The 13,406-nt window shown below is 35.6% G+C and overlaps 1 protein-coding gene across 1 annotated transcript in view; it reads left to right on the top strand.

Annotated features, from left to right (window-relative positions):
* The first annotated feature begins 303 nt into the window (after positions 1 to 303).
* Positions 304 to 13,406, top strand: part of LOC102807599 (atrial natriuretic peptide receptor 1-like) — a 136,842-nt gene continuing 123,739 nt past the window's right edge. The window contains exon 1 of the mRNA XM_085499906.1: positions 304 to 973. Within this exon, the coding sequence (XP_085356032.1) occupies positions 304 to 973 (670 nt within the window). The remainder of the gene's footprint in view (positions 974 to 13,406) is intronic.

Genomic DNA, 13,406 nt, shown 5'->3' with positions numbered 1-13,406 from the left:
ATAGGACATTGTGAGGTATTTGCCGATTACAGGAGGCACGAGCCGTTAATCCGTCGACTATTTCAGTTGTGAGCGATTAAGACCTAGTTACATGAAATAATATCTTTTTAACGACAATTTTTAATTTGTGTTTCTGTTCTCTGTTGGTACGTGTATATATAGCATATTGTTCACTGATACTACGACAGGACACCAGTGGGAATACAACGTATGGTTATTACAAGGGATGTGATTGGATATCGCGTACGTATATATCGTGCATACTTAATAGCTTGCATCCGTCCCTGGCATTCATTCAATAATATGGCTTCGACGTACGCGCTTCATATTTCATTGTTATGGGTACCGTTTCTCGTGCGCACCCTGGCATCGACAGCTACAGCTTTGAACTTGACCTTTATGTGTCATAATTTGGACAACGTGCCAGGACAGGCCACAACTCTCGGTTCAGCTATGACTATCGCAATTGACAAAATTAATAGTAATACAAGCATTGTACAGCACATAGTATTGGATTTTACATGGGACGATACAGGGTGTGATGTGGGCACTGCATTGGACAAAGTAGTCAAGTCAGTTTACCTCCAGGGTTCAGCCGCTATCATTGGAGCAGCGTGTCCGGAGGTGACTATCAGTATTTCACAGTTAGCAAAAACATGGAACGTTCCCGTCATGGGTTTTATGTCACTTTCGTTGGAACTCAGCGATAAACACAAATATCCTACATATGGACGAAGTATCAGCCCTGTTACAAACATTGCTGAAGCGATTGTTCGTGTGTGCCAACATTTCCAGTGGAATCACGTAGCCCTTATCGGCAGTAACCATGAACACCCTTGGGGAGACGTGGAAGAAGCTATTTTACACGTGTTCCAAGAGGAAAATTTTACCATGGCGCCAAGCGTCATTTTTGATACAGAAAACCCAGCTTTATATGAAGATAGTATGAGACAAGTAGCGTCAAAGGCACGAAGTAAGTCATAGCGGATACGTTCAACATTTATGTCAATACCACCCTATCCATCTAATAGATTGGTACTAGGTATAATATTGAATAGTGAAATACGTCACGATTTATACAGATAAATAGAACTCGGGCATGATAAGATGAAAAAATGCGATAACAGTTGAATCAACGTTTTACGTGTATATTTTTTTCATATTCAGTTTTCTATGCAAGGATACGCCAACCTTGACTCGAAATGTTCAATTGATACCTGTGGTATTCAAAAGAACTATTAATTCAAATAACTGAAAAAAACATAACCTATGCCCAAAGGCACGAAATAATTGCTTAAATCGCATACCACCGCTCAGCAGGGTTCAGCGATGTGAAATGTTTTTGGTTAAAACATATATCACAGACTGACGGTGGATGGTATTTACACCGAGAAAGCAGCTTAGACGTAGTAAAGGGTGAATTCTTAATTGTATTAAATGCATCTCGTGTTACAGTTGAATGTGAGTTTTATTCTAAATATCTATCCAACTGGTGTTTGTTAGGTGTCTGCAATTCGTCTTGCTTATCAAATCTAACCATCGATCGAGCCAAGTGAAAGTACTCTACCATATACTGGCTAATATTTAGTGTGGGCATATTTACAGAATTCAGTGGTATTGTAATGTCACGTGACACGTGTACGTACATTGTGTTACTGTCTTAGCGTATTATATAACACGTGTCTACTAGCTGATTTACGTAGATGTCTGTTTGTCTGTATATAAGCTTTTCAAATTTCTGAATAATTTGTTCAATATCAGTTTGATAATTCCGACGGTTTATAAAAATGGACGAATTTATGTAATCTCGATTCCAACCAGACCTGTAAGTGATCGCTTCACCGTATTCCTACCAGACGTGTAAGTGATCGCTTCACCGTATTCCTACCAGACGTGTAAGTGATCGCTTCACCGTATTCCTACCAGACGTGTAAGTGATCGCTTCACCGTATTACGACCAGACGTGTAAGTGATCGCTTCACCGTATTACGACCAGACGTGTAAGTGATCGCTTCACCGTATTACGACCAGACGTGTAAGTGATCGCTTCACCGTATTACGACCAGACGTGTAAGTGATCGCTTCACCGTATTACGACCAGACGTGTAAGTGATCGCTTCACCGTATTACGACCAGACGTGTAAGTGATCGCTTCACCGTATTACGACCAGACGTGTAAGTGATCGCTTCACCGTATTACGACCAGACGTGTAAGTGATCGCTTCACCGTATTACGACCAGACGTGTAAGTGATCGCTTCACCGTATTACGACCAGACGTGTAAGTGATCGCTTCACCGTATTACGACCAGACGTGTAAGTGATCGCTTCACCGTATTCCTACCAGACTTGTAAGTGATCGCTTCACCGTATTACGTCCAGACGTGTAAGTGATCGTTTTCACCGTATTCCTACCAGACGTGTAAGTGATTGCTTCGCCGTATTACGACCAGACGTGTAAGTGATCGCTTCACTGTATTACGACCAGACGTGTAAGTGATGGCTTCACCGTATTCCTACCAGACGTGTAAGTGATCGCTTCACCGTATTACGACCAGACGTGTAAGTGATCGCTTCACCGTATTCCGTACCAGACGTGTAAGTGATCGCTTCACCGTATTACGACCAGACATGTAAGTGATCGCTTCACCGTATTCCTACCAGACGTGTAAGTGATCGCTTCACCGTATTACGACCAGACGTGTAAGTGATCGCTTCACCGTATTCCTACCAGACGTGTAAGTGATCGTTTCACGGTATTACGACCAGACGTGTAATTGATCGCTTCACCATATTCCTACCAGACTTGTAAGTGATCGCTTCACCGTATTACGACCAGACGTGTAAGTGATGGCTTCACCGTATTCCTACCAGACGTGTAAGTGATCGCTTCACCGTATTCCTACCAGACGTGTAAGTGATTGCTTCACCGTATTACGACCAGACGTGTAAGTGATCGCTTCACCGTATTCCTACCAGACGTGTAAGTGATTGCTTCACCGTATTCCTACCAGACGTGTAAGTGATCGCTTCACCGTATTACGTCCAGACGTGTAAGTGATCGCTTCACCGTATTACGACCAGACGTGTAAGTGATCGCTTCACCGTATTACGACCAGACGTGTAAGTGATCGCTTCACCGTATTACGTCCAGATGTGTAAGTGATCGCTTCACCGTATTCCTACCAGCCGTGTAAGTGATCGCTTCACCGTATTACGACCAGACGTGTAAGTGATCGCTTCACCGTATTACGACCAGACGTGTAAGTGATCGCTTCACCGTATTACGTCCAGACGTGTAAGTGATCACTTCACTGTATTACGACCAGACGTGTAAGTGATCGCTTCACCGTATTACGACCAGGCGTGTAAGTGATCGCTTCACCGTATTCCTACCAGACGTGTAAGTGATCGCTTCACCGTATTCCTACCAGACGTGTAAGTGATCGCTTCACCGTATTACGTCCAGACGTGTAAGTGATCGCTTCACCGTATTACGACCAGACGTGTAAGTGATCGCTTCACCGTATTACGACCAGACGTGTAAGTGATCGCTTCACCGTATTACGTCCAGACGTGTAAGTGATCGCTTCACCGTATTCCTACCAGCCGTGTAAGTGATCGCTTCACCGTATTACGACCAGACGTGTAAGTGATCGCTTCACCGTATTACGACCAGACGTGTAAGTGATCGCTTCACTGTATTACGACCAGACGTGTAAGTGATCGCTTCACCGTATTACGTCCAGACGTGTAAGTGATCGCTTCACTGTATTACGACCAGACGTGTAAGTGATCGCTTCACCGTATTACGACCAGACGTGTAAGTGATCGCTTCACCATATTCCTACCAGACGTGTAAGTGATCGCTTCACCGTATTCCTACCAGACGTGTAAGTGATCGCTTCGCCGTATTACGACCAGACGTGTAAGTGATCGCTTCACCGTATTACGACCAGACATGTAAGTCATCGCTTCACTGTATTACGACCAGACGTGTAAGTCGTCACTTCACCGTATTACGACCAGACGTGTAAGTCATCGCTTCACTGTATTACGACCAGATGTGTAAGTCATCGCTTCACCGTATTACGACCAGACGTGTAAGTGATCGCTTCACCATACTACGACCAGACGTGTAAGTGATCGCTCCTATGTATCCCACAAAGAATTTCATATTTCACGGTCTAATCCGAACGGTATTTTTCATTCACATGGTAAATTACCCCAGCAAGGAGCAATTCTAATAACTAGGCAGAGATGAGGTAATTCTGGTGTTCGTGAAAACAATGTATTTCACCTTGACAATGTGTTTAATTTGAGAGTCATAGTGTGACGCCATAATGAATTAGTTTAAAGGCTGGCAGACAAATACACATATAAGGGGTTAACAAAGATGTATCTATTATCTGTATTGTCGGAACTTGTCTTAAGGTCTCGTCGATCCTATTCTACTCAAAATAAAATGACGCTATGTGGACTGAATCGCGTTATTTGACGTGATCATCTTTCAATGTTCTTCGTGTTTGTTTATAGCAATAAAGTCTAGACATATTCATTTCCGTTCCAGTGTGCACTTTTGATCTCAAGAAACCTCGTTAGTACTTTTGACAAAATAAGAGTGGAAATAAAGACTAGTATGTTGAAGTAGTCTACCTATACACAAAACAACCCGTTTCTATAAATTTCGTTGTTGAAAACAGAACGTTTTAATATATTTAATAATAAGATTACTAGTAGTACACAACAAGAAAGCCGCTTCTTTTGATTAGTGTGAAATCTCGCAAAATTAAAACATTTTAAACATAAAGTATTGTTGTTTCCATAAATAACAGTTTTCATTTGCTGAAATAATGAGCGTTATGCAAAGGCACATGCGCTTGTACGTACCACGTGACAGTCGTACCACGTGGCGGTCGTCGTACCTTGTAACATACCACGTGACAGTCGTCGTGCCACGTGACAGTCGCGGTGCAAGGCTTTAACATAGCGTTAATACACCTCCGCCAGTGTCGATTTGGCCGTTGTCGTTGTAATGAAAGTTCAATATATATCAAAATATATGTCAAAACTGTCTCAAATTTGAAGATGAACAACATTTCACAACAGAATGCACCTTATATGCAAACAACAGAGACATTCTATATTCAACAGCCAAATCCTGTATATTATCACGGGGGAAAATTCTTCGGCCTCTGGGTTCTCCACACGTGTCAGGGGGGAATCTCGTCTCGTCTCTCTATTGCGTCCCCTTGAGGTACGGGATCGGGAAAGTCACATTTTTAGTCAAATAAGACACACACAACGAAATACGTTTCAACTCTCGTCTTAGTCGGTCAGTCGAGCACTCTATAAGACACAGCGCCCTGGGGAAAAGTCCCCAAGACTATCGCAAGGTTGACCCAAGACTGCCTCTAGACTGCGTCAAGACTCGCCCCAAGACTCTCCAGGACTGCGTCTGTTCTGGTGTACTCGCCAAGACCAACTAAAACATCTTTATTCACTTTCAAAACCTTAACCAATTACAAAGGAGTATTAAGACTCTAAGGCGTGGCCTTCACACGTTCGACTAATCACACTAAGTACTGAACACGTCATATCTTTCACTACATTAATAATTGCGAATACCAACTGTCAGAAATAGTAGTCAGAATAGCGACGGTTATCTCGTAATTAGTTCAAAATCACTGAGTCGAGTTCCGTCCAGAACCTCAAATGGGCCGAAACGATGAAAATTGTCAACGATGAAAATTGTAAATTGTCTTACTATTCACGGATAGTTTTGTGTCCGCTCAACTATGTAAAAACGTTATTAACTCGTTAACCAAAAAAGAAATGTCACATTATCTTTACGGTATTAAAAAAGAATTCTATTCTATTCTATTCTATTCTATTCTATTCATCCTTGGATGTTAACCATCACAAATGTACGAATGTAACGTAGTCATAACCAATAGGAGAGGCGTCTGACGTACAGCATCACCCCCCCCCCCCACAAAATGATCATACTTGAACTCGAACTCCGAATCGTTTTGAACACAATTTAGGCTGTGGTGAGAACATTTCTTAATATATTTAGTCTCAATAGAGTAAAACTGAGCCGAAGCCTACAAAGTGCACATACAGTTAAAGACACAAAGCTGTAGTTTAAAAACATATTTATAACAATTTTCATTCAAACTCCATATTTAATGATGATTGGTTCAAGAGCTTCACATTGTCTATACCTAGAATGTGCGCACAAGTCACAACTGTGACCGCCCACTTATTCCTTAGAACGTGCTGATTGGATGACGTTGAAATAACTGATTAATAATAATTATGTTGCTCAATTTGAATTTTACCAGTCATTTTGATTTATAAAAAATATATTAATAAAATCTTTATAATATCTCTAGCTTTATACCTATCACTGTATAATGTTATATAATAATTTAAATATGTAGTAATAGAAATTATATTTGCAATAAGAAGCTTAAACTTACGTAACAACGTTTATTATTGAGATGCTGATTGCGACTAGGTCGTCGATAAATTGAATTGACACATTTCAATCGGTTATTTGGGTCGCCGCCATTTTGAATTCTCGTCAAACTTCATACGAAAAGAAACGTTGTGAAAACTGTGTGGCACGTGTGATCCACAATATTCAACTTTCTAAGATATGTAATTGCATATTCAAACATCGACTGCCAATGATCCCTATACTGGGAAAGGTTGGCATTTGCTCATAGTTTATATTGGGTGGACATTGGCACAAACTTTAGCATACTTAGAATAATACTAAGTTACCTAAAGATACCCTACCTAAACACAATAAGGATCAATTCAACCGTTTAGTATAATATTTATTTATTTATTTATTTATTTATTTATTTATTTATTTATTTATTTATTTATTTATTTATTTATTTATTTATTTATTTATTTATTTATTTATTTATTTATTTATTTATTTATTTATTTATTTATTTATTTATTTATTTATTTATTTATTTATTTATTTATTTATTTATTTATTTATTTATGTACACATCGCAATATAGTCAGTGATATATATATTGTATACATCGCAATATAGTCAGTGGTATATATGGTGTATACATAACAATATAGTCAGTGGTATATATGGTGTATAAATAACAATATAGTTTGTGGTATATATGGTGTATACATCACAATGTAGTCAGTGGTATATATGGTGTATACATAACAATGTAGTCTGTGGTATATATGGTGTATACATAACAATATAGTGTGTGGTATATATGGTGTATACATAACAATATAGTGTGTGGTATATATGGTGTATACATCACAATATAGTCAGTGGTATATATGGTGTATACATAACAATATAGTGTGTGGTATATATGGTGTATATATCACAATATAGTGTGTGGTATATATGATGTATACATAACAATATAGTGTGTGGTATATATGGTGTATACATCACAATAAATCAGTGGTATATATGGTGTATACATAACAATATAGTCTGTGGTATATATGGTGTATACATCACAATATAGTCAGTGGTATATATGGTGTATACATCACAATATAGTCAGTGGTATATATGGTGTATACATCACAATATAGTCAGTGGTATATATGGTGTATACATCACAATATAGTCAGTGGTATATATGGTGTATACATCACAATATAGTCAGTGGTATATATGGTGTATACATAACAATATAGTCTGGGGTATATATAGTGTATATATCACAATATAGTCTGTGGTATATATAGTGTATACATCGCAATATATTCAGTGGTATATATGGTGTATACATAATATACTCAATGCTATATATCGCGTATACATCGCAATATAGTCAGTGGTATATATATATATATATATTGTATACATCGCAATATAGTCAGTGGTATATATGGTGTATACATAACATTATAGTCCGTGGTATATATGGTGTATATATCACAATATAGTCAGTGGTATATATGGTGTATACAAACAATATAGTCTGTGGTATATCTGGTGTATATATCACAATATAGTCAGTGGTATATATAATGTATACATCGCAATATAGTCAGTGGTATATATGGTGTATTCATCACAATATAGTCAGTGGTATATATGGTGTATACATAACAATATAGTCAGTGGTATATATGGTGTATACATCGCAATAGAGTATGTGGTTTATATGGTGTATACATCGCAATATAGTCTGTGGTATATATGGTGTATGTATCACAATATAGTCAGTAGTATATATGGTATATGCATCACAATATAGTCAGTGGTACATATGGAGTATATATCACAATATAGTCTGTGGTATATATGGTGTATACATAACAATATAGTCTGTGGTATATTTAATGTATACATCGCAATATAGTCCGTGGTATATATGGTGTATACATCGCAATAGAGTCAGTGGAATATATGGTGTATACATAACAATATACTCAGTGGTATATATGGTGTATACATAACAATATAGTTTGTGGTATATATGGTGTATACATCACAATGTAGTCAGTGGTATATATGGTGTATACATAACAATGTAGTCTGTGGTATATATGGTGTATACATAACAATATAGTGTGTGGTATATATGGTGTATATATCACAATATAGTGTGTGGTATATATGATGTATACATAACAATATAGTGTGTGGTATATATGGTGTATACATCACAATATAGTCAGTGGTATATATGGTGTATACATAACAATATAGTCTGTGGTATATATGGTGTATACATCACAATATAGTCAGTGGTATATATGGTGTATACATCACAATATAGTCAGTGGTATATATGGTGTATACATCACAATATAGTCAGTGGTATATATGGTGTATACATCACAATATAGTCAGTGGTATATATGGTGTATACATCACAATATAGTCAGTGGTATATATGGTGTATATATCACAATATAGTCAGTGGTATATATGGTGTATACATAACAATATAGTCTGGGGTATATATAGTGTATATATCACAATATAGTCTGTGGTATATATAGTGTATACATCGCAATATATTCAGTGGTATATATGGTGTATACATAATATACTCAATGCTATATATCGCGTATACATCGCAATATAGTCAGTGGTATATATATATATTGTATACATCGCAATATAGTCAGTGGTATATATGGTGTATACATAATATTATAGTCCGTGGTATATATGGTGTATATATCACAATATAGTCAGTGGTATATATGGTGTATACAAACAATATAGTCTGTGGTATATCTGGTGTATATATCACAATATAGTCAGTGGTATATATAATGTATACATCGCAATATAGTCAGTGGTATATATGGTGTATTCATCACAATATAGTCAGTGGTATATATGGTGTATACATAACAATATAGTCAGTGGTATATATGGTGTATACATCGCAATAGAATATGTGGTTTATATGGTGTATACATAACAATATAGTCTGTGGTATATATGGTGTATACATAACAATATAGTCTGTGGTCTATATGATGTATACATAACAATGTAGTTAGTGGTATATATGGTGTATACACCACAATATAATCAGTGGTATATATGGTGTATATATCGCAATAGAGTATGTGGTTTATATGGTGTATGCATCACAATATATTCTGTGCTCTATATGGTGCATACATCGCAATATAGTCTGTGGTATATATGGTGTATACATCACAATATAGTCAGTAGTATATATGGTATATGCATCACAATATAGTCAGTGGTACATATGGAGTATATATCACAATATAGTCTGTGGTATATATGGTGTATACATAACAATATAGTCTGTGGTATATATAATGTATACATCGCAATATTGTCTGTGGTATATATGGTGTATATATCACAATATAGTCTGTGGTATATATGGTGTATACATCACAATATTGTCAGTGGTATATATGGTGTATATATCACAGTGTAGTCAGTGGTATATATAGTGTATACATAACAATATAGTCTGTGGTATATATAATGTATACATCACAATATAGTCAGTGGTATATATGGTGTATACATAACAATATAGTGTGTGGTATATATGGTGTATACATCACAATATAGTCAGTGGTATATATGGTGTATACATCACAATATAGTCAGTGGTATATATGGTGTATACATAACAATACAGTGTGTGGTATATATGGTGTATTCATAACAATATAGTCTGTGGCATATATGGTGTATGCATCACAATATAGTCAGTGGTATATATGGTGTATACATAACAATATACTCAGTGGTATATATGGTGTATACATCGCAATATAGTCTGTGCTCTATATGGTATATACATCGCAATATAGTCTATGGTATATATGGTGTATACATCATAATATAGTCAGTAGTATATATGGTATATGCATCACAATATAGTCAGTGGTACATATGGAGTATATATCACAATATAGTCTGTGGTATATATGGTGTATACATAACAATATAGTCTGTGCTCTATATGGTGTATACATCGCAATATAGTCTGTGGTATATATGGTGTATACATCACAATATAGTCAGTAGTATATATGGTATATGCATCACAATATAGTCAGTGGTACATATGGAGTATATATCACAATATAGTCTGTGGTATATATGGTGTATACATAACAATATAGTCTGTGGTATATATAATGTATACATCGCAATATTGTCTGTGGTATATATGGTGTATATATCACAATATAGTCTGTGGTATATATGGTGTATACATAACAATATAGTCAGTGGTATATACGGTTTATATATCACATTATAGTCAGTGGTATAAATGGTGTATACACCACAATATAGTCAGTGGTATATATGGTGTATACATCGCAATATCGTCTGTGGTATATATGGTGTATACATCGCAATATACTCAGTGGTATATATGGTGTATACATAACAATATACTCAGTGGTATATATCACAATATAGTCAGTGGTATAAATGGTGTATACACCACAATATAGTCAGTGGTATATATGGTGTATACATCGCAATATAGTATGTGGTTTATATAGTGTATACATCATAATATCGTCTGTGGTATACATTACAGTATAGTCAGTGGTATATATGGTGTATACATAACAATGTAGTCAGTGGTATAAATGGTGTATACACCACAATATAGTCTGGTATATATGGTGTATACATAACAATATAGTCAGTGGTATATATGGTGTATACATAACAATATAGTCAGTGGTATATATGGTGTATATATCACAATATCGTCAGTGGTATATATGGTGTATACATAACAATATACTCAGTGGTATATATGGTGTATACATCGCAATATACTCTGTGGTATATATGGTGTATACATCACAATATAGTCTGTGGTATACATTACAATAGAGTCAGTGGAATATATGGTGTATATATCACAATATAGTCAGTGTTATATATGGTGTATATATCACAATATAATCTGTGGTATATATGGTGTATATATCACAATATAGTCTGGTATATATGGTGTATACATAACAATATAATCAGTGGTATATATGGTGTATACATAACAATATATTCAGTGGTATATATGGTGTATACATAACAATATAGTCTGTGGTATATGTGGTGTATACATCGCAATATAGTCTGTGGTATACATTACAATAGAGTCAGTGGTATATATGGTGTATATATCACAATATAGTCAGTGGTATATATGGTGTATATATCACAATATAATCTGTGGTATATATGGTGTATACATGATAATATACTCAGTGGTATATATGGTGTATATATAACAATATACTCAGTGGTATATATGGTGTATACATCGCAATATAGTCTGTGGTATACATTACAATAGAGTCAGTGGTATATATGGTGTATATATCACAATATAGTCAGTGGTATATATGGTGTATATATCACAATATAGTCAGTGGTATATATGGTGTATACATGATAATATACTCAGTGGTATATATGGTGTATACATAACAATATACTCAGTGGTATATATGGTGTATACATAACAATATCGTCAGTGGTATATATGGTGTATATATCACAATATAGTCTGTGGTATATGTGGTGTATACATCACAATGTAGTCATTGTTATATATGGTGTATACATTACAATATACTCAATGGTATATATGGTGTATACATCGCAATATAGTCTGTGGTATATGTGGTGTATACATCACAATGTAGTCAGTGTTATATATGGTGTATACATCGCAATATAATCTGTGGTATATGTGGTGTATACATCACAATGTAGTCAGTGTTATATATGGTGTATACATCGCAATATAATCTGTGGTATATATGGTGTATACATCGCAATATAGTCAGTGGTATATATGGTGTATATATCACAATATAGTCAGTGGTATATATGGTATATACATCACAATATAGTCTGTGGTATATGTGGTGTATACATCACAATATAGTCTGTGGTATATGTGGTGTATACATCACAATATAGTCAGTGGTATATGTGGTGTATACATCACAATATAGTCAGTGGTATATGTGGTGTATACATCACAATATAGTCTGTGGTATATGTGGTGTATACATCACAATATAGTCTGTGGTATATGTGGTGTATACATCACAATATAGTCAGTGGTATATGTGGTGTATACATCACAATATAGTCAGTGGTATATATGGTGTATACATCACAATATAGTCTGTGGTATATGTGGTGTATACATCACAATATAGTCAGTGGTATATGTGGTGTATACATCACAATATAGTCAGTGGTATATGTGGTGTATACATCACAATATAGTCTGTGGTATATGTGGTGTATACATCACAATGTAGTCAGTGTTATATATGGTGTATACATCACAATGTAGTCAGTGTTATATATGGTGTATACATCGCAATATAGTCAGTGGTATATATGGTGTATACATCACAATATCGTCAGTGGTATATATGGTGTATACATCACAATATAGTCTGTGGTATATGTGGTGTATACATCACAATATAGTCAGTGGTATATGTGGTGTATACATCACAATATAGTCAGTGGTATATGTGGTGTATACATCACAATATAGTCTGTGGTATATGTGGTGTATACATCACAATGTAGTCAGTGTTATATATGGTGTATACATCGCAATATAGTCAGTGGTATATATGGTGTATACATCACAATATAGTCAGTGGTATATATGGTGTATACATAACAATATAGTCTGGGGTATATATAGTGTATATATCACAATATAGTCTGTGGTATATATAGTGTATACATCGCAATATATTCAGTGGTATATATGGTGTATACATAATATACTCAATGCTATATATCGCGTATACATCGCAATATAGTCAGTGGTATATATATATATATATTGTATACATCGCAATATAGTCAGT

The sequence above is a fragment of the Saccoglossus kowalevskii genome, chromosome 6 (assembly GCF_978046115.1).
Source record: "Saccoglossus kowalevskii chromosome 6, keSacKowa6.1, whole genome shotgun sequence".
NCBI classification, from domain to species: Eukaryota; Metazoa; Hemichordata; class Enteropneusta; family Harrimaniidae; genus Saccoglossus; species Saccoglossus kowalevskii.
Note: the sequence above shows the minus strand (reverse complement) of the source record. Positions and strands in the feature narration are given on the sequence as shown.